This window comes from Pongo abelii, chromosome 9 (assembly GCF_028885655.2).
Source record: "Pongo abelii isolate AG06213 chromosome 9, NHGRI_mPonAbe1-v2.0_pri, whole genome shotgun sequence".
NCBI classification, from domain to species: domain Eukaryota; kingdom Metazoa; phylum Chordata; class Mammalia; order Primates; family Hominidae; genus Pongo; species Pongo abelii.
Window position 1 is genome coordinate 16792845 of NC_071994.2, and position 23214 is coordinate 16816058.

At 38.4% G+C, this 23214-nt stretch overlaps 2 protein-coding genes across 10 annotated transcripts in view; one reads left to right on the forward strand and one right to left on the reverse strand.

The window, feature by feature from the left end:
• Positions 1-15212, reverse strand: part of ZFP91 (ZFP91 zinc finger protein, atypical E3 ubiquitin ligase) — a 41944-nt gene extending 26732 nt beyond the window's left edge. For both annotated transcript variants that reach the window (XM_024254914.2, XM_024254913.2), the window contains exons 1-2: positions 14655-15212; positions 9330-9358 (exon numbers count right to left, since the gene is read on the reverse strand). In XM_024254914.2, coding sequence (XP_024110682.1) covers positions 9330-9358; positions 14655-14995 — 370 coding nt within the window. In that variant the 5' untranslated portion in view covers positions 14996-15212. The remainder of the gene's footprint in view (positions 1-9329; positions 9359-14654) is intronic.
• Positions 15213-15312: 100 nt separating this feature from the next.
• Positions 15313-23214, forward strand: part of LPXN (leupaxin) — a 51090-nt gene continuing 43188 nt past the window's right edge. For 2 of the 8 annotated variants that reach the window (XM_002821760.4, XM_054524345.1), the window contains exon 1: positions 17556-18518. In XM_002821760.4, coding sequence (XP_002821806.3) covers positions 18506-18518 — 13 coding nt within the window. In that variant the 5' untranslated portion in view covers positions 17556-18505. The other 6 variants (XM_054524343.2, XM_054524349.2, XM_054524347.2 and 3 more) reach the window with 5 other exon arrangements.

The window sequence follows — 23214 nt, forward strand, 5'->3', positions numbered from 1 at the left end:
TTGAAAGAAAGAAGATAAATATGACTGGAGCACAGAAAACATGACAAAACCCATCATTTATCATGCCGAGGAGGCATGAAAAAGTCTAACAAGGTCCTTCCAGGATTTTGGATCTTATCCTAATAGCCACAGACAGAGTTTAAACAGAACGGTGACATGATCAGATTTGCATTTTTAATGTTCATGTTGGTTGCAGGCTAGACAATTAGCTAGGTAGGGGCAAGAGCAGATGCTAGGTGACCAGCTAAAAACCTACTGCAATATGCCAGGCAACAGATAATAATGGCTTTAAAGAGGGTAATACCACTGAATATGGAAAGAATTAGAGACATAAGAAATACTTAGGAAACAGACGAGACAGGAATAGAGAATGACTTAACAGGGATAGAGGGAGATGCCAAGGACTTGGGATTCTAGATTTCTGACTTGAACAACTGGACTGATGATGAAAACAAAGAAAAAGATCAGGGTTTTTTGTTTCTTGAAGAGACACTAGAGAGAATATGTGTTCTGCTTTGACCAAGTCTGAGATTATTGCTGAGTAAAACATCAACAGGCCTAAAGTTCAAAGGACAGGGCGGGCTACAAACATAAAATTGGGAATCGTCAGCACATAAAAACAAACTATTATCTAGATTTAGCTTGGTTCATATAAAATGGATCATTTTCAATATTTATGAAATGTGTTGTTTTTGGCTGTCCCCAACCAACATCTGGCTTATTCATTGATTTCTCTCTTCCAGCAGCAGTTTTGCATTACAAAATATATTAAAAACAACCACAGTACAATCTTGTTCTGTTCTTATCACTTTTCCTGGGGCATGAAAGACATATACAAGTGTAGCACTAATATTGAGGACACGTTTAAGAAAAGGAAAGAGCAGAGAAAAATATTTGTGTATAAATTTATTGTAGCCTAAGTATACAGTGTTGATAAAGGGACCCATGCAGTTGCATCGCCTGCTGGTGCTCTCTGAGCATCTGGTGGCTGCTGGGGACAGGCGGATAAACTTAATAAGATTTTCATTCAAAACAATAGAATATATCAGCTCACCAACTTAGCAACTGTGAAATATGTAATACATTATTATTAACTGTGGTCACCATGCAGTGTGATATAGTTTGGATGTTTGTCCTCTTCAAATCTCATGTTGAAATGTGATCCCCAATATTGGATGTGGGAGGTGTTTGTGTAATGGGGGTGGATCCCTCATGAATGGCTTGGTGCCATCCCTGTGGTAATAGGTGAGTTCTCTATTGCTTCATGTGAGACCTGGTTGTTTAAAAGAGCCTAGTCCCTCCTCCCCTCTCTCTCGCTCTGTGACACACCTGCTCCACCTCCACCTTGCACCACAAGCGAAAGCTTCCAGGGGCCTCACCACAAGTCTAGCTGATGCTGGTGCCATGCTTGTACAGCCTGCAGAACCATGAGTCAGACAAAACTCTTTTCTTTACAAATCATTCAGTCTCACATATTCCTTTCTAGCAACTCACAAGGGACTAACACACAGTGCAAAAGATCACTAAAACCTACTCTCCCAATTTAACTGAAAGTCTGTATGTATCTTTTCATCTCCATCTCCCCTTTTCTCATTCTACCTCCTAATCCCCCAGCCTTCAGTAACTACATTTCTATGAGACAGTTATTTAGATTACACACAAGCGAGATCATACAGTGTTATCTTTCTGTGCTTGGCTCATTCTACTTAGCATAATGTCCTCTGGTTCCACCCATGTTGTCACGAATGACAGAATTTCCTTCATTTTAAAGATCATATGTTTGATACCTTAGAACATTCTGGTCAAAGTAATAATATAATGAAATTAGCTGGTTGCTCCTAACTAGCAAACACGAAGTGGATAAAGAAAAGGATGTGCAGACCGGACACGGTGAATCATGCCTATAATCCCAGCACTTTGGGAGGCTGAGGCAGGGAGATCATCTGAGGTCAGGAGTTCGAGACCAGCCTGGCCAACATGGTGAAACTCCGTCTCTACTAAAAAAATACAAAAAAATTAGGCAGATGTGGTGGCACACACCTGTAATCCCAGCTAATCAGGAGGCTGAGGCAGGAGAATCACTTGAATCCGGGAGGCGGAGGCTGCAGTGAGCTGAGATCACATCACTGTGCTCCAGCCTGGGCAAGAGTGAAATTCCATCACAAAAAAAAAAAAAAAAAAAAAAAAAAAAAAAAGATGTGCTCAGGGGTTCAAATTCCCAGCTCAAGCATCACAAAAATGACCTCAAAGTTTCTGTGTCTTTCCTGAAAACAATACTTACCTACTATAGCTGCAAAACTGAGATTGCTGAAAACCAAACCCAGGCTGAACTGGCTACAGCCACTGCTAACTGCCTAATATGCCAGTAGCGGAGACTAACACCGAGTCCCTGATATGGCACCATTCCCTGGGGTGATCATCCAGCTCACCTGGTGCAAGGTTCGCTACATTGGACCACTTCCATCATGGAAGTGGTAGTGCTTTGTTCTTACTGGAATAGACTCTAGATACAAATTTGTCTTGCCTGCATGCAATGCTTCCTATATACAAACACAAATTGCATGTCTGAGTCCATTTACACAAAATGTCCAGAAAAAAACAAATCTATACAGACAGAAAGTAGATTAATGGTTGCCTAGGGTTGGGGGTGAGAATACGGATTAACTATAAATAGGCATGAAGGACATTATTAGGGTGAAGAAAAAGTTCTAAAACTGTATTGTGATAGGTGTGCAATTCATAAAATGTACCAAGATCCCTAAATTGTACATTTGAAATGGGTGAATTTTATGATATATAAATTACATCCCAATAACACTATATTTCAAAAATATACATCACAGTACTAGTCATAAAGACTAATAACTGAAAACTGCCCAAACATTCATCAACAGTAAAACAGTTAAACTGTGGTTATATTCCCACAATGGGACACTATACAACTAAACGATCTATGACAAACACAGCACTTGTCACAAATGATGAGCAAAATAAGCCAGACACAAAAGAGTGCCTACTGTATTATTCCATTTATGTAAAATTCAAAAATTGGCAAAACTAATTTCTGCTATTTAAAGTCAAAACGGTGGTTACACTTGAGGGCGGCTGACTTGAAGGAGCGTAAGGGAGTTTCCAAAACAATTATGTTTTATTTCTTCAGTTGTGTAAATGGTTACATGATTGGGCTCACCCTGGGTCTGCTCACTTCTAAACTAAAGAAGGGGGAGGAGAAACAAGAGTACATGTTTATGTCTTATAATATGTGCATTTCTGTATATGTATGGTACATTTTAATAGGATTTCTCTAAGAATCACCTGTAATCTCAGGAAAAAAAAAAACCCAGAAATATCAAATGCCCTTCAGTTAGGTAATGGTTAAATAATAGAATATCAATGTATAGTAGCCATGACTGGATATCCACAAAGCATCTAGGCACCTCTTCTTTCTTAAAAAATCAATCCCACTCTTAAAACACAGTGGGAATCCCGATTAAGCTAAGCTAACAGCATCAAAAAATATGAAATACTCGGGGATAAATGGGATAAAAAATTTGAAAGACCTATACACTGAAAAGTACAAAACATTGCTGAGTAAAATTAAAAACCTAAGTAAATGGAGCAGTATATCTTGCTTATAGGGTTGTAAATACTAATATAAATTTTATTTTGATTTTATGACTTCGATTTTCTATTTTTTGTTGCTAATATACAGAAATACAACTGATTGATTATACTGTGGGGGTGGTTTCAAGACACCTTGCACAGTTACTGCCTTCAGGATTTTGGAACACTGCGCTGCAACCACCATAATATAAAACAAGTCTGAACTGAATGACCAATGAGGAGGGAGGAACGGCCCAACCAGTAAATAATAAATTGATGTGTTTTAAGCCACTAAGTTTTTAGATGGTTTTGTTATGAAGCTAAAGAAGCCTTTGCCCGGATAGCATTAGATCATTCTGGCTGGTTTTAATTCAGAGGAATTTCTTCTTTCTTGAACTTAACAGTCAAGGGGCAATTCCTTTTTGTCACAGGTTCTTATCCACTAAGGCTCATTTCAAAATGAGGATTTAGAGACAAGTCTCTCTTAAAGGTTTTGGATTTGTACTGGCTGAATATGGGTTTCCCCACTAAGGATTTTAAGTTTCCTCTGCTTCAGTTTTCTTCTATCAGGGCATTTTGCTTTAACTCTCAAGTGGTCTTGGCAGGAAAAGGGATCTCAATGTAAAATAATATATATAGCAGAATAAACTTATAACTGTGTTGAAGATGGCAATAAGCTGAACTGTAACAGACAAATTATAAAGTTAAAGACTCATTTACCTAATAGGTAATCCCATAACTGAAATAAGCTGATGATCAAGGCTTTTTAAGCCTACATCACAATTCACATATTATAAGTGACATATATCTTTATTTGTAGGAAATTAATAATGGAAAAGAAGAACCAAAGGAGGTTTGGATGTCTGAACTAGCAATACAGATTAAAGGATCTGGGCCATACCAACATGGAACAAGATGTCTGAGTAAATTATTCTCATACTAAGAGAAATAATACAGTTACTGCTACCTTAAGATAAAAGATTAGGAAGAAAGGACAAACAAAAATGCCTATCTACTGTATTTAGCCTTTGAGGCTTGAACATTATATTGTCAGAAACTTGAGTTTCTGAAACCTAACTGAACTACTCTGTGTATTTCTATCGCTAGCTGCACTTTGTTTTCCATAAAATAATTAAAGTTTGCTTTGAAATATTAGCCAATCTCAGTAGTATTAAGAGAAGCCAGGGAAAGAGGCTTTTGTTGTTGTTGTTGTTGTTGTTAACTTACATTTAAATTTAGAACAGTATCATTTAATTGGTAAAGGGGAATATTTCAGCTAAAACTAACAGGCCGGGTGTAGTGGCTCATGCCTATAAATTCCAGCACTTTGGGAGGCCGAGGCAAGAAGACTGCCTAGCCAGACCCGGCTAGGCAACACAGTGAGACCCTGTCTCTACAAGAAAATCAAAAACAATCAGCTGGAAATGGCGGCACACTTCTGTAGTCCCAGCTACTTGGGAGGCTGAGGCAGGAGGATGGCTTGAGCCCAGAAGATTAACACTGCAGTGGGCCATGATCACACCATTGCACTCCAGCCTGGGCAATAAAATGAGACCCTGTCTCAAAAACAAACAAAAAAAACCTTAAAAGCCTGAGTGTTAAGACTGGGCTTATACATGCCCTTTCTCACCTACAGATTTTCCTTCTAGAACTCTTTTTCTATTCAAAACCTACAAGATTTTATTTTGACTAGGAAAACTAGGTCATTAGCAAGGAGATTCAAAATCTTTCAAGAAAGAATTGTGAAGACAATGTTATCAGTATCTTCTCGATTCTTCCTTTTGTACACAAACTCAAATGGTAAGAATTACAAAAGTTAGATTTTCTCACTGGAATGGGAAAAAAAGCATAAAAATGTGTCTTCTGTATTTTTAGAAATAATAAAAATATTCTTTAAATATACAAGAAAGAAACAAAAACCAACAAAAAAGTATACTATAAAAGAGACGCATCTGTAAAGGAAGTAAAAACAGTCAATGTTATATTGAGGTTGCAAGTTGACAGGAGGCCAAGATGAATGGGATACAAGAGACTGATTTGAGAGGATACGATAATCAAAGATATTTCAATGCATGAAAAATAAAACTGTTGAAATCTATGAAAACTTAATAACAAATTAATTCTAATTTTAAAAAATGGAGCACAGAGGCATAAGCTATAAATTAGACTGTGTATCAATATAAGAAAAAAACTGAGGATGTCATCCAGACAGGAGGAAAAATAATCAAAATAAACTAATACTTTAGTAATAATTACAGATAGTATGCTGATTATGATAAACTAGATAAAGTAAATACTTAACAGTTAAGCTCCAAATAATCTAAGTAAATGCTGAGATCTGTTATGAATTTGATGACTGACTTCCTTTTTCCTGACTACACAAGTCAGAGACTCACCGTAATCACTGTCAAACATCACTATTTCATAAGAGCAACTGAAAAAAGTAAAATGATTTTGAATAAAAGGTTGAGATCCAGAGTTTTATACAAATTTTCAAGCACGCAGTATTTCCAAGTATGTTTTCTGTAAACTCCAGTTTTACGAAATGTTCTTTAAAAAGGGGGTCTTATAAGTCAAACAGGTTAGGTAATTGCCGCTAAATTTTGGTATTTACACTGCACATTACTCAAAAATCAGTTTCTGAAAAGTTCTGCAATAAATAACCTATCTAACATTAATAACTGAAGCACTGCCCACATCTACTTGATTCTACAGTATTTATTATCATTCCATTAAACACTTAAAACATACTTTAATAAACATTAAGGTATTCCGGTATCCATTTTTATGTTTTATCTTGAGAGGCAGTTTTAACTATTATTCCTCACTAAGGACGTAACAGATGGGAGGGAAAAAAAATTAGGCTTCATAACATGTCTATAGTCAGAGGTTAGAAAGTGAAATAAGTTAAAATGAACACTGGGATAACTAAAAATTACATGTAGGTAGACCGTTCTTTTACTTTATAATCAAAGTACAACACTGGTTCAAAACAGAGAAACAATGAAAACATAAAGCCAAGTTAAAAAGGAACTAGATCTCCATCCCTTAAGATTTCTGCTAACACTCTTGGAAACTCCACAATGATGAAGATAATCCTCTGCCAGTGGTAAACTAAGCTTTCAAGTTTGAAGTATTTTTTTCCTTTTTAACTTGTGTGGAATGTTCCTTGTCCAAATTAACTATCTGCATATTCAGGTGTAATCTCAAATGTCACCTCCACCAAAAGGTCTTCCCTTATCATTTCATCTAAACTCAGCTTTCCCAACTCCAACTTCATCAAACATTATTACACTGTTTTGACTTCTTCATTTATTTGATTACCAGTAGAATCCAGTGCCTAGAATAGCGCCAGACACATAGTGGATGCTCAACAATTACTTGTTGAATGAATTAACACTATTTTAGCATAGTAGCTTTCAATTTGTTTTATACACCAATCACGGTTAAAAAAAGGGTAGCAAAAACAGGAACTAATACTCATGTTTATTTCAGTTTGAAAACAATGAATGTAGCACTTTGCAACTTAATTTAAAAAACATGGAAAGTTGCCTACTCTGTGTGTACAATATTGTTTATGTGTATGTCAAAGGTTCTTCTCTTCAACTCAAAGAAGGCATACAATTTCTAGATGGTTTGAGTAAATAAGAGTAAAAACAATCCTGAAGACATCTTTTCAGCATTAATACAACAGAAGGCCAGTCTTACCTCTAAAAAATAAAACCTGTTTAAAGTTTTGAAAAACCCTTAACTTCTGAAATGAACATGAGTTATTTCAGTTAAAATTTAGCAGACTGAACATGAGGACTATTCCAGAGTAACAGAATAACTGAGAAGTTAAATGACCAGAAGAAAAGTAATTAAGGTGAATTCTAAATACGAAACACAACAGGAAAAAGTGACTACCCGAGCCTCCATTTCTTTATTCATTCATCTTATATGAATGTTACAGTTCTTATATACCTATCCACTGTTCATAGAGTTGAACAGCTACCTTAATAGGTAAACTAACAGAGATGAAGATTGGCATTTGAGAATATCTAGATCCTGGGCCTTTAAACAGTAAAGTGGGATTGATCTTTGGATCAAATTATCCAGAATGTAGGTTTAATCTCTCCACAGCTGCACAATCACAAAACATGCCAACAAGTCAACTTCTAGTTTAAGACATTTACACATGAGGCAGGCGGATCACTTGAGGCCAGGAGCTCGAAACCAGCCTAGCTAAACCCTGTCTCTACTTAACAAACAAAAAAAGACATCTACCCAAAGGTCATCTACTTTTCTCCCCAAAAGGGGCTCCAAATTTCCACCTTTCTTCAAGTTCGCCTCAAGGCAACCCACAGTGATTTCTTTGGACACGTAAGGTAATTTCAGCTCTGACAAAAGCAGGTTGCTTTTTGTTTTAATCAGAATGCTCTAGACTTGTTACCTGTCTCTACATTTTCTCCACATCATAAAATCTCCAAATTGATCTCTGAATAAGAAATGTGAGACCTTCCATTTTTGGCAGACATAACCTATTTTCTAAGTAACAACAACAGGAACAAAAAACTTGCTAGACAAAATAGTCATGCAAAGGTTTCTACATAAAAAAAAAAAAATGCCAGGTATGAAAAACCTCTGCCTGGTATACTATGAAATATTAGACTCAGATTCCAAAATTCAGAGAAATAAGAAACCTCAGCACTGAAACCTAATTATTTACAAAGCAGCCACCACCAATTCAAGTTATTGGTTCTTAAATTACACTATCGTTCTTCCATATGGCACAAAATCCAGGCTTTAAACTTGCCTTATACGTTCTCGAAGAATTATTTATCAAGAACAGAAAAACCTTAAGATTCTCATGTACATGTAATACATACACTGATATATAAAATGCATATACATATATTCTTTTATAGCAATAGTAGCAGGCTATAAGTAGACCTTAAAAGCTAATTGACTCTCAGATACTAGGTGGATTCTAGGAGTTTGGAAACTGGCTGTGTCAAGCCTGGGTCAAGGTCACACACAATAAATGAAATGTGCCTAAAAGTATACTTGTTCAGTTTTAAGGAGGATGCTGTGTGTTTGAATTTAACATCAAGGAACACAGCCAAAAACTAGAAAAAAACAAAAATGAAACAAATAAGCAACTGGTCCAACATGTTAGGGCAATTTTAATAACCTAATCTGTAAAGCCAGAATAAAGTATTTTAAAAGGTATTGAAAAAGTGAACATTAGCTTCCTGTCATAATCCAGGAAAACAGAAAACTATCATACATACATCTGGGGTGCTAACACTCAAATTTAAAGGACAATGACCTAATATTGACCTAATTTAATTATTCACCAGGCTGAATTCTTAGAACACTCAGCATTCTTCACCCTGCAATTTTAATCTGTATCTCCACTAGCATAAAAATTTTTGCCTTCACTTCACTCTGTATACTGCGTATCATTCCAGTCTGTTACCTCATTTAAAAATAAAAGGCTTAAAAAAGTTATTATAAATTACCATCAAACAATTTGATTTACCATTATTAGGTTCCTAAATAATGCCAATATACTCTATTATCCAAACCTGCTGTCGTCTAAATAGTTTCTAACAACTCCAGTAATTTTTTTACCAAATAAAAATTCCTTTTAAATGGGAACCAATTTGAATGATGAGGCTTTCTAACAGATTGTAAGATAAGCAGTGTAACGTACGCTAGAGGTAAGGATGACCAAGTCTTACCTTTATCAGTTGTTACTTTTTCTATGCATCTGAAAGAAATAAGAATCAAACATTAATGAACAATCTAGCACATTTTCTGAAAATAAAAATATTTATCTCTTTCAGGTTCACCTCCAGAGTGATAAGGAAAGCATTTAGACCAGTGTTGTCCTACAGAATTTTCAGCAGTGATGGAAACATATCTGCACTGTCCAATATGGCAGTCGCATGTGGCTACTGAGCACTTGAAACAGTTCATGTAATTGTGAAACTGAATTTTTAATTTTGATTAATGTAAATTTAAACAGCCACATGTGGCTACCATAACTGACAGCACAGAGCTAGAATATCATTCAAAACACCTATTTTTAACTAATATATTGATAGAAAGAAAATATTACTGATTTTGTTATATTAAGTGATTATATAAGAAAATGTTCTTATTTTATACAAATGTACTAACTAGAGATGAAATGACAATGTTTGGGATGTGCTCTAAAATACTTCTGCCAAAACAGGGAGGATGGACATAGCAAGCACGGCAAAATCTCAGCTAGGTGATCAATACTGGGGTTTCATTGTACTATTTTCCCTATTTTGTGTATATTTAACAATTTTCATAATAAAAACTCAATGAACTGTTAAAAAGACCCTAAAATTGTTTAAGACCAAATCAAAATCTACTTGTAAAAAGACAATAGATGGACCTCACAAGTAAATGTAACTTGCCCTTTACAAATTAAAAAGCAACAGTAAAGAGCTTAAAAATTGTTATAGCCTGAAGATTTAAAAAAAAAAAAACCCCAAAACAACAAAAATCAGACATATCCCCAGGTTTTTAATTCAGAAAAATTTCTCTCATACATAACTGGTGAGGACAGTATAATGAACTTCCTATACTTACTACTAAAATTCAAAAGTCAACAGGCCCTGAACATTTATCATATAGATACCACAGAGTATCTCTGAACAGTACAAAGTTTTTTTGTTGTTGCTCCTCCCAAAAGTAAACCTAATATAGTAAAGACTCTATTATGTTACAATATGTTATAAATACCCAGACAAATACAGAAGCCACAGTGTAATACAAAAATCTATTCTACTTAGAAAGAATAGTTATCATTGTTTGTTCCATACTTTTTAAAAAAAAGACTGGTATTATAATTTTATTTTAAATCACATTACCAATGTCCCAATTAACACACCATAACTGCTAATCATCCTATCTTTAAATAAAAACTGCAAAAATAATTGCTAAATTTTTGAAAAATTATATAACGAACTTTCCCAAAAACCTTGAAAGTTGGTTCAATGTTTCTATCATCATACTGATTAAGATCCTGATCACTCAGGATTTCAGTCTTGTACAACCAAAGGCTTCTCCAAAGAACTGTAAGTTTTTTCAATTCAGAATATTACCACCTCTTCATCCTCACTATCCATGACTTCAAAAGGGAAACAGCAAGAAAGGTCACCTAAAGGTTTATTACTGTTTTAATTTTAGCAAGAAAATATACCAAAAATGGAATTTCATATACCAGAAAATAAAACTACTTTCCTTGATCTGAACCTGAAGGAAAACATCTAAAAATACTCGGTATTAGCTAATATGGTTACTCAACAGCGAAGTTAGAATTTTTAAAAAGTATTTGTCCCTAAAGTTTTAAGCTCTGAAATGCACAGGATAAATGAAGGGCTATTATATGTAAGAATGAAAAGAAGCCTTATACATTTTAACCTAGTCTTAATTTGACAATTTCATTCCCTATTAGCAGAATGCATGGATGAATCAGAAAAAAAATCATAGGCAAAAACTACTATACTAATGCTACTAGATTTTACTTCAAAAATTAAAGAGAGTACATAAACCTGCACTTGAAATAATTGTAATCTACTGGCTAACAGCAAATGATCAGTCTTACTCTTAGTATGGATACATAAACTTTCCTCAAATTTGGTTTATTTTTCCTACTAGCTTTCTATGCTTCAATTTATCATGATTCTAGCATTTAACTCTGTGCCTCTCTTGAGCACAATGAAAAATTTTTATTTCCCCTTCATCCACAAATATTTCCTCTTCCCAATAACCCCTAAATAGTTCATTGTGAAAAGTTGTTATAAACATCAGATTATAAAAACTGTAAGCTAAATATGGAACTATAAAGCTCATCTCACAAATCCATAAAATATCAATTATAAATGAAGCAATTATAAATGAAGAGGTTAAGTGACTTGCTCAAGGCCACTTACTGCATAGTACAAAGCTGGAACATAAAACTTTCTGACTAAAGTCCAATGCTTTATCCACTCTATTATTTTGCCTTCCAATGAGAACAGAGGTTTCAACCAATCCAAATCTATCTATTTCTTGGCCTTTTAAACTATGGTATACTTTGCTATCACTTTAATTAAGAGAATCAAATGTAGGTTAAACAGCTGATTGCTAAGATTGTATACAGGGAAATGCTGGGATATGGAAAAAGGACTAGCACGAAGAAGTAAGTAATACAGAATAAACCTTTCTTTTTAAAATTTTCAAAATGTCATTTGGAAAACAGAAATGACTCAAAGTCAAAGATACTAGACCAGGGTTTGGACTCAAAACCTCTTGAAATATCTTAAAGGATTAAATTATGTAGAAAAAATTAAGTCTTAAAATGTATTTTATAACTGAAAATCTGTATACCATACACACATTTGACATATCTCCACTAATCAACGCATCTTTCCTTTACACCCCAAGGTCCTTGAAGATGAGGGCCATGTCTCATTTTTCTTTCTACCACCTAGTTCAGCATAGTACCAGGCCCAGATACTGATCAAAAAAGTTTGCCAAGCTAAAATGCTTTAGCATTCTTTTGATTTCCAGATTATGGAATAAGGTAAAAATGTGTAACAAAAACTCTATTATGATGAAAATTTGTTTAACAACCTGATCAAAAACACAGTCAAGAGATAATTTTGGGGCTGAAAGAAGCATACCATTGTCACTATTGTTTTTTAATGATATTGGATGGGAGGGGGGTGGCACTAAGAATTCAGACTTATTTCCTCCTCCCCACAAGGAACATTGTGCAGAAAAAAGGAAGGAATTTAATTAAGTCATCTTCATCCATATACAACAGTAACATTTATATGGAATTAAAGCATCACTAGTACTTTGTTGCCAAGAGTTAGGGCAAAAATAAGTCATGACAGCAGGTAAAATTACTATTTTAGATAAAAATTATTTATTTTCCTTTAAAACTCAAACAGCAGGCTGGGCGCAGTGGCTCACGCCTGTAATCCTAGCACTTTGGGAGGCTGAGGCGGGTGGATCACCTGAGGTCAAGAGTTGGAGACCAACCTGGCCAATATGGTGAAACCTCACCTCTACTAAAATTACAAAAATTAGCTGGGATTGGTGGCGGACGCCTGTAATGCCAGCTGCTCGGGATGCTGAGGCAGGAGAATTGCTTGAAGCCAGGAAGCAGAGGTTGCAGTGAGCAGAGATCATCGTGGCACTGCTCCAGCCTGGGAAACAGAGCAAAAACTCCATCTCCAAAAAAAAAAAAAAAAAAAAATTAAACAGCAGGTACCATTTTAGACATAATTATCTTGAGATATAGGTATATTTAACTTTCAAGGGGTAGGTGAGAATAAAAGGAAATTTAAAAAATATTTTAAGTACTACCCTCTCTACAAATAGTAATATTAAAGAGTGAAAAAATCATATTTTGCATAATTTACATGAAAAACATCACTACAAACCACTCAAGGATCTACCATCCCACCATTACTGAAAAACGCAACTTGTACTTAGTATTTACAACAGGCACTGTGTCTAGCGCTTCACACACTGTAATTCTCACAAACTCATAAACTTGTAGAGATTACCCTCTAAAAACTTCACATACTGTATTTAATTCTCACAAACTCACAAACTTGTAGAGATTACCCTCTATAGTTAAGGAAACTAAGGCATGGGTAGGTTAAGAAATTTGCTCACAGAATTCATATCCAAATGAGGTCAATGACATACATGTATCTTTTCAAATTTATGAGATTAAACAATATAGAACTATAAAATTTTTGTAAGATGAAATGCATCTACAGCAATTAGAAGTCTAATTGCAGCTGAATCTGTAAGTACAGATTTTTGCTGTCGACAGAACTGTAGTTCTTACAATAAATTCTCTAAATTATGTTAACTTAGCTGACATTCAAAAATTTGAAAGCATATCTAATACCACAATATGATTACCTCTGAATTTTCTCTTTCTGAGAGGCTTCTAAGGCAAGCATGCCAAGACACAGGCTTAACTCTTAATTTTGGACCAAGTCTGTTTAAAGTTTTAAATCTATTAGGTCTGGTGTAAGTCAAACCTTGCCACTATCTCTCCTGGAAGAAAGGGAACACTTAAAACTGACTCCCCCTCACTTCAATTTTCTCTGTTTTTACTAATCTGTTTTCACTCAAAAGTCAAAGGTCACTAATGATGTTTTCAGTCATGAATAGTTAATGTGATTAATTTCTAGAATTTACAAACTTGAGTGCTTCAGTATTCTTAACATGAGTATTATTTTAACGAACAATTTAAAACAATGCTCCTGGCCACCTGTTCATGTTTCCTCTATTACGTCTAGGTAATAAAGGAATTCCTTTCAGATGATTCTAATTTCAAGGATGAAGTTCCTACATTTAAAAACACAAAACACAAAGATAAAACATATGCTACTTAGTAAAAACAAACATTAAAGAATGCTCATATAATTTTATATGAAAGACTCCATACTTAAAATCGTAGCAGTGGGCTTTTACCATGACCATAATAAGTGGCAAATTTCTCAAAAGAATGATAAGGGTTGTGAAAATTTAGAAAAGTGAAAAAAAAAAGCTACATAAACATACTAGCACAGCTGGCTCTTGAGCTAACGCGAAGAGGGGGGAACACATTTTTGAAGGCTATGATCGGGCTGTGGATTCCCTAAAGGGCATGTGATGTAATACTGGAGAGCCGCCTAAAGGAAAGGGATAGGTTGACAAAGGGGGTGCGAATGCCAGAAAGAGGGATGAGCCTGCGGGTGGCAGGGAGGAGGTGGATCACTAGCGAGTGCAGCGGTGTATCAAAAGATGATTTCGGGGAGTCGGGAAACGGCCCGACAGGCGAGGGTACAGGAGCGAGGGGAGAGTGGCGCAGAGAGGAGGCACGAAGGCTCCCGGGGAAACGGTGTGACATCTGTCGTGCGGAGCCGGCAGGGGGCAGACCAGGCAGGATGTCACGTGGAGCAGGCGCTACGGGAGCCGAGAGGGTTGCGTACGGACAGAGGGGGGTTTTTCCCACCGCCTGAAAGACTGTTACTCACAGGAGTCGCGGACTCTTCTTGCCCTGAACTGGAGACGGGGACTTCGCGGCCTGGGGCTGCTGCCCGGGGACGTCGGGAGGCCTGGCGCTGGGGCTGCTCCTCCGCCGGCGGGGATACTCGGCCTTCCTCCGGCGGGACACAGCTGCGGCGGCGGCGGCCGCAGCGGCCCGGCCTCGGTCCCGACCTCCCCTCAGCACGCGGCTGCTAGTGGTCCCTGCAGGCGCCGCCGCGGCCGCCTCAGGGGGCCGTTGTTGGGGCTCCTCCGGAGCCGCCTTGGCCGCCTCTCCCCCTTCCTGGTCCTGCTGCTCCGGGGGTCTCGGCTCTTCCGTCTCCCCCGGCATCGGGGCTTGTCCGTCCCCCACCCCCTAGTCCCAGGCGGCGGAGGCGGAGGCGGCGGCCTCGGCGCTGCTCCCCCCGCCCCCTCGCCTCCCGAAGCCTGCGGCTCACTCTCACCCTGCGCTCCTCTTTCCCCCCTCCCCTCCGCCCGGCTCCGAGGGTGCCCCCCCCACCCCCTGCCACTCAAGGTCCGCTACCGCTGGCGGCGCGCGCGCGCGCGCGCCCGCCACAGACGCTCAGCGAGCCAATCGGAGAAGAGGACAGGCTTCTTCACCCCGCCCCTCGCGGTCTTACACGCAGCGACGTCCCAGGTTCCCTCCCCCACCCCTTCCTTCAGCCAATCAGGAAACGGCTAAAAGGGAGCGCGCGAGGTTTCCTTCCCCGCGCACCCGTTCTCACCGTTAAACGGCTGTGTCTCGCGACAATCCCAAAGTGACCTTTTTTCCCCCTCCAGAGTTCAATGCGCGCTAGGGGCAGTGCGAGGGGCAGGTCTCGCGAGGGAGGCGGGTGAGAAGAAATCGCACCTTTCCCCGCCTCACGCAAACCCTAGACTGGCTGCGCGCGCACCTGCCTCCCTAAGGAGCCACTGATACCACAAGGGCTCTTTCTATTCTTCTTTAGGCCGCAGAAGTAGCCTAGGCGTTTTTCCGCCTCCACCCTACCCCACTTTCCTGTCTTTGGCCTTTCTGTCCCCAGCGCCGCCAGATCTTGCGCGGAGAAGGGGGTAGTATTTTGAGCTGTCGCTTCTCCTTTAAGAAAAAAAGCCCCGTCGGTTGCCGGATGAAAGTCTCTGAAAAAATGGCGGCGGCAAAACGGAGGCGGGGTTGTGGGGGCATCGAGGGCCCGCCTCTTGGCGCATGCGCACTGTTAACTTAACAAGGGCATTCTGGGAGTTGAAGTCTTATTTCGCCTAGGCTTTAGGAAAAATAGATGGGAAACCAGAGGTGGAGAGGATGCCGGGAGGTTCTGACTGATTCACAACGGGAAAGGTAGTTTACTTTCCGCAGTCTAGAGTTTACCTTTTTTTCGGGAGGCAGTGTTTCCGGGTTAGGTCGCGACGCGTGCCTTACATCCGGGCTCAAACGTCGAGCCAATTGCTGGTCTGATGGGAGGGTTTTTCCTACTTTTTCTTACTTTTTATCTGGGCGTTGGCGTACCTTTCTCGGGGTGTCTGCGTAACTTCCCAGACTTACCTTGGTTTGGTCAGATGACACCTCTGGGACTGGCTAGCCAGCGTTCATGTCTACATTATTGATCTCGTCGTCCGGTGTGTGATTCACTCACTCGTGAGCTCCTAGAGGTCAGCGACTGAATCTGGTTCCATGGGGTCCTTGGGGCCTCGGAGCCCTAGCACAAGGCCCACTACTCAGTTGGCTCTTAATCAAATCTGTGAAACGAATTATAAAGTTGCTTTTCTACTAGACCTTGTTGGGACACCAAGGAGCCGGCGTCGGTTGCTTAACTTGGATGCGGTACCTGACCTAGAGGGAGGCGAAAGGGTTGTTAGCGTGATGTGACTCTGGTGACCTACACCGAGAAGCTGAAGGGTCTCTTAAGCTCTGCGGCCGGAAGCCATCTGCTTCTGCGGTTTATACAATAGCAACTTTATCAGGAGTTACTTTTCTGCGCGCTAGCGTATGACATTAATTTGTCTTCCTGATTCATCAAAGGGAGTTTCCGTTGCAGTTGGTGATGCAGTGGGCCTCTCCCATTTCTTTTTTCTTTACATCCATTACAATCAAGGGACGATTTGTAAGAACATCCTTTACCCCTGGAAAATAAGGCATCCAGGGCTAAAAGTCCCAAAAGAAAGAAGCTGGAAACAAGATCTGGGGATCTAATTTTAAATTTCACATTAATCATTCAGTTAAACTGTAGACAAGTGCTGAAGTACATTTTTCCTTCCAGTACTTTGACTCAGATACCACTTCATATTAGACAAATGTTTTATATTCTCTACTGAGTATTTTGCATTTTCATAGGGCTGTCATTTTCAGTTGTAATAATCGATTGGCATAGTGTCAATGGAAAATTTTTAATATTGAGTTTGCAGTGAGCAGACTTTTGGAAGGAAGAGTGCTGACATCCAATGGATGCTCAAAGTAATACAGAAGAGAAATCTCCTTTCAAAAAAAAAAATGTACAGACAGTGGAATGGAGAATGAATTATTCCCTAAAAAAAAAAAAAAAAGCTACTGTGGGCTGGATGTGGTAGCTTACCCCCGGAATCCTAGCGCTTTTGGATGCCAAAATGGGAGGATCCCTTGAGCCCAGAACTTCCAGACCAGCCTGGGCAACATAGGGAGACCACCCTCTACATAAAAAATAAAAATAAAGTTTTTAAGCTAACCTAGTGGCGTGATGAGATGCACCTACGGTCCCAGCTACTCCAGAAGCTGAGAAGGGCAAATCGCTTGAGTCCAGGAGTTCGAGTTGGAGGTTAACACTGAACTGTGATAGTACCATTGCACGCCAGCCTGGGTGACAGAGAGCTTGTCTCTAAAACAATAAAGAAGGCTACTGTGTTGTAGAGGAAAGATCCCAGACTTTGCAATTATAGTAAGTAGCAAAGCTACCAATTAATTATCTTAGCAAGTTGCTATTACATGAACCTATTTCACCATTGGTAAAAAGGGGGAAAAAATCTATTTCACAGGGCCATAATTATAGTTCCTTACATATTGCCTTTTTATAGTAGGCCTTTTGTAAATGTTTAATTCAAGGTGAATAAATCACAGTGGTAAAAAAGGTGAAGAGTTAACCTCAGTGTCACTTTCCAAAGAAATCGCTATAAGGCAGTGTATCTAGGCAGGGATTATGCTTAATTGAGATGCACACAGTTTAACATCTGGTGTCAAACCTTACTTCCTTCTTTGTGACCCCCCTGTAGATGTTTGCTTTTGGGACCACTGAGTAAACCAGGCCCTGAGAATCCAAGCATGAATCCACTTCTGCCCTACTTTTAAGGATTGACATTCCATGCAGGAAAGCAGATAAGCATAATTTCTGAATAAATAAGACAACAAAATGAAATGGATGCTGGTCAACTCTGATGCAAATTTTAAGAAGGAGACTATGCCTCTATGTCTCCCAGCTTCACAGAAAAAAAAAAAAGAAAAAAAGAAAGATGTTCAGAGTAGGGTACCTACACTTGGAAAAAACGCAAGTATAAGTCTGCCATTCCCATGAATCCAAGATGAATCCTGGCACAGAGTAGGTCCTCAAATTTTGCAAAATTAATTTTGAATCTTTATCACCCTGGCCAATGCACTGCCATAACACAAATCTTACTACCTTTCTATGTCAGTCCCATTTTTAAAACTGTGTAACCTATGAAAAAAAAAAAAAACTCACCAAATCAAAGAGAGGAAGTGCTAAGCAAATACAGGAACCAAAAAGGGTTATAGAGGCTGCCTTATGCTGTCTCATCCAGTTCCTTTGCGGTCCTCTTCTTCAGCACATGCCAAAGCTGTTCCTCACGGCCTGTGAGACAAGAGCATCTTGGATATAGGACAATGGAAGAGTTAGGTGAGTGAGCAGCTTGGAGGAGAAGCTCTGAGGGAGTGAAGACTTGGCTGCCATCTCCTTGTGTGGTGGGGTATACTTCTGGCTAGACTGTGGGTAGTAATGGAAGATTTTATTTTCACTTCTTTCCTGTCCTCAGCCCTGCCAAGAGTGAAGCATGAGGAACTATGATTGTTTTGGGGAACTATGGGTTCACTGTTTGCAGTGGCAAAATAGATGGAGAGTTTGGTGCTAACCGCAGAATAAACTCTTGGCAAATACTTTTGGACTGGATTGTTACTGCAGTTGTTGTCTTGTTATGGGCGTTTTGCCCTTTGGAGGTGACTGGAGATCATAGGGTGGCCACATAGCAAGACAATGCAGAGATGTGATTTGAGGAGGAAAAGAAAGCAAAAAGGGAGTTGGGGTGTTATGAGGAAGAAAAGATGGACTAGAAGTATAAGAATGAGGGATCTGTAGAGGTTGGAAAAAGGCCAGAGTGGTTTCATTTGTTCCATGTTTTAGTATTAAATCAAGAAGGCATAGCACTCTAACTCTAGTGATTTTGTTGCTAAGCTTTTTATTCAGAAGAATTCTGAAGGAAGAGATTACTATGGCCTGAAAATATGACACCTCCTTCCACTCTAAGGCAATTAAAACCAGCAGTGGAACTATTAGCCACATTAACCAGAGAAATCCTGGATTTCAAACCTCTGGAGTAATGTAAGGTTTGTCGTTCTTGGGACTCATTCCATAGCCTTTGCCAACATCTGTTGCCAGCATCTTAACTAACACTGAGTCACTAAACTATACCCAATTTCCAAACTGTATTAATTCCACAGTGTCCTGGTTTGGGGTGTGTTTGGGGATGGGGTATGTCAAAAGTGCAAAAAACAACAACAAAAAATATCTTGCACATTGTTACGTTGTCTTAAAAAAAATGGCGTGTGATTTCAAAGCTGGAGAAACAGAGGAAAAGTAAAGGGCAAATTACCAGGAGGCAAGAGATGTTAATTAAGAGAAAAAGGTAGTGTTTAATAAATACCAAACTGCTTTGGAGGTAAAGTCTATTTTGATACTGGGCCAGACTCTTTTTTGGACTTGGGGTAGAATTCTAATTCTTATCCTACGTGAGTGCTGGGAGAATGTGAATTTCTGCTTGAGTTCCAGTAGGGCTAGGGCCTTTTTTCTTTTTCCTTTTTTTCTTTCTTTTTTTTGGGGTGGGGATGGAGGGGACACCAAATGGCTTTCATGGCAAATAATTCAAAAGGAAACTAATACTTATTGAGTAAATCAAGCAAAAACTAGACATTTTTACATATGTTAATCATTTTAGTGTCTGCAGCAACCCTCTGAAATAGGTATTATCCACTTCTTTTTCAGATGAGAAGACTAAGAAAAACAAAATAACTTTTTCAATGTCACTGTCGGGAACACCCGACACCAAAACTAAGCAACAAGGTGCTCTCCTATTTTAGAAGTTTATTGGTTCTGGTGTTCTGGCCAATGAAGTAACCCAGATTTAACAGAAATTTATATTGTTTTGCATCTCCTGAGCAGGCTAAATGTTAGGTAAATCTTGTCCGGAAATACAGAAAGTACCAAGTAGCCTGGAAGCTAACATTTGTGCAGATTATCCAGTTGGCTACATCTCCACAGGCTGTTGATGGCTACACTTCAACAGTTTCTTCAAATTGTCATCAGCCCAGTAACTACCCTTGAGACTTTGTGTGGATCTTTCTTCCTGCTGGCAGAGAAATGGCATCGAGGACAGGTTGGCTCAAGTGAGCAAATATTTCCTGTCTGCAGTAGTGCCTCAGAGGCTAGCAGCTTGTATACACCCAGAAGGTTTTACCTAAACCCTCATTACTTAGGCATTAGGCATGATAGATAAAGAGGAACCAGGAGCAGATTCTGCCTCCGAATGAAATCCATGCAACCCTCAGAGACTCCCAAGAGACCTCACTTTACTCCTTTCATGTTAATATTGATATTATTTCATCTCCACAGTAAAAGACTACAGTGAAGAATTATGGAGTCTTCAGTCTAGTCCCCGCTTCCCCCGCCCCCACTGTCCAGGAATCCCATATTTGTCATACTGAAATTAGTCATCTTCAAATTACAAAATCTGGCAAAAGGCATAATAACCTCACAGTGTTGGTGATATGCGCACTCATATGAAACAGGAAGAGAAAAGCCTATAACTCATGACCCAGAAAGAAGGGTTTTGATAACTTTGGTTAGCTCGTGCTTCTGAGGGCAACTTCCTACTCTTAGTGGTATGGTTTCCTCTCTCTTATAATCTTTATTGTAAATGGCTTTTTATTTTGAGCTCAGGAGGATCTTTGGCTTCTAGTTAGAGCAAAGCTTAGAAAATAGAAAAGAAAGGGGCTCTAGCTTAATTGAAAGATGCAGAATAAAAATTCGAAATTCTCAAATTTGGTGTAGGGTCTGGCTAATAAAAATCTGAGGCAAAAATTTTCTTTTTTCTACCTTAGTTTTCTTTTGTTTTTCCTTTTTTTTTTTTTTTTTTTTTTTTTGAGACGGAGTTTTGCTCTTGTTGCCCAGGCTGGAGTGCAATGGCACGGTCTTGGCTCACCGCAACCTCTGCTTCCCAGGTTCAAGCGATTCGCCTGCCTCAGCCTTCCTGAGTAGCTGGGATTACAGGCATGGGCCACTATGCCTGGCTAATTTTCTGTTTTTAGCAGAGACAGGGTTTCTCCATGTTGGTCAGGCTGGTCTCGAACTCCCAACCTCAGGCGATCCGCCCGCCTCGGCCTCTCAAAGTGCTGGGATTACAGGCATGAGCCACCATGCCCAGCCTATTTGTCCTTCTTTTTAAAAAACTTCTATTATAAAGAAATTTAAGTATGCAAAAGTAGAGAAAATAGTTTAATGAATTCTGATATGCCCATCAACCAGTTGAAACAATCAGTTCTTCATCAGTCTTATTTCATATATATGCCCACCCATTCCTTTCACCCCTGTAATTATGTTAAAACAATTTCAGATGTCATTTTATCTGTAAATATTTTAACACTAACCTCTAAAATAAATAAATATATATTTATACATATAACTGTACTGCCATTGCCATAACTACAACAGCCTTAATAGTAATTCCTTAATATTGTAAAATACCATTATCATACCTAAAAACTTAACAGAATTACTTCATATTATCAAATATCATTATCACACCTAAAATAAACAGTACTTACTTGATATTATTTAATATCCAGTCAGTGTTCAATAGTCTTGATTGTTTCATTTTTAGGGTAGATTTAATGATCCAAATAAAGTTCATACAATTAAATTTATTATAAGTCTCTCAACTTTTTAATGCTATAGGTTCCCCCTCATCTCTTTTTTCCCATTACAGTTATTCATTTGCCCTAAAGTTTAGTTCAGTTTGCTTATCTCTAAAATGGTACCTAAAAGTCAACATTTTTGATAAATGGATGATTATGAAAGATCTGTATATTTCATTTGTAAAAAAAAAAAAAAGGATTAGATCTCTTCTAACGCCATTAAGAAATATTCATTCCTCCAAAATCTAAAATAAATGAAAAATCTGGTTTTTTTTTTTAATGACCTGTGAAGTTTTTTTTCCTTATCTGAGAACTGTAGATGTAGGCAGGTCCTTAGAAATAATATAATTCTGTGTTTAAAGTTTGAAAGCTATAATCTGTGGTAAGAAGTCTGCTAGAGATCCACTAATGGATGTTTAGCCATAATTTGAAAAATACTGTTGTAATCAAATTGCCTTGTTATGTAGATGAGGAAACTGCATCAGAGAAGGACATGACATGCTCAAGGTAACCCAGAGAATATGTATAAGACACGAGACTAGAACTTCTAACTTTCAGTTAGTGCAGGGGCTAGGGATCAGATAGCCCAGATTCAAGTCCTGGTTCTGCATTCATGAGCTTAAGCAAATTATTTTTGTCTCTTTCTTGTGATCTACAAAATAAGGACAATAATATCATCTGCCTCAAAGTGTTAGGATAATTAAATGAAATGTGTAAACTCCTGAGCACAGTGCCTGGCATGTGTTAATTTTTATTAATTATTATTTATTTCGTTGTAACAGATAGATACTAGTATATAATACTTTTCCAAAAAAAAAAAAAAAACTGAAAGAGTAACAAATCCCAGCTATTTAAATTGCAACATCTTACTTGATTTTGCAATATCTCAGTTTCCTCCCCAACGATTTTTTCTCTCCACACCCTAAAAGACAGGATACTTACACCTTGCTTTGAAAATTTTGTTACGTGCTCAGGATAATTGTTAAGATTTAAGAAAAAAATATCATTAGGATTAAGAATAAGTGTTATTTCCCTTGTATGTTTTGAAAAATGGTAACATAATTGCTTATATTTTTCTGATAGAAAAAAGCATTTAGGATTTCTTTCTTTCTTTCTTTCTTTCTTTTTTCTTTCTTTTTTTTTTTTTTTGAGACAGGGTATCACTCTTTTGGCCCAGGCTGCTGGAGTGTGGTGGTGTGATCTCGACTCACCACAGGCTCACCTAGGCTCAGGTGACCCTCCCACGTCAGCCTCCCAAGTAGCTGGGACTACAGGTGTGTGCCACCATGCTGGGCTGACGTTTTTGTATTTTTAATACAGACTGGATTTTGCTATGTTGCCCTGGTCTGGAACTCCTAGGCTCAAGGGATCCTCCCACCTCAGCCTTCCAAAGTGCTAAGATTATGGGC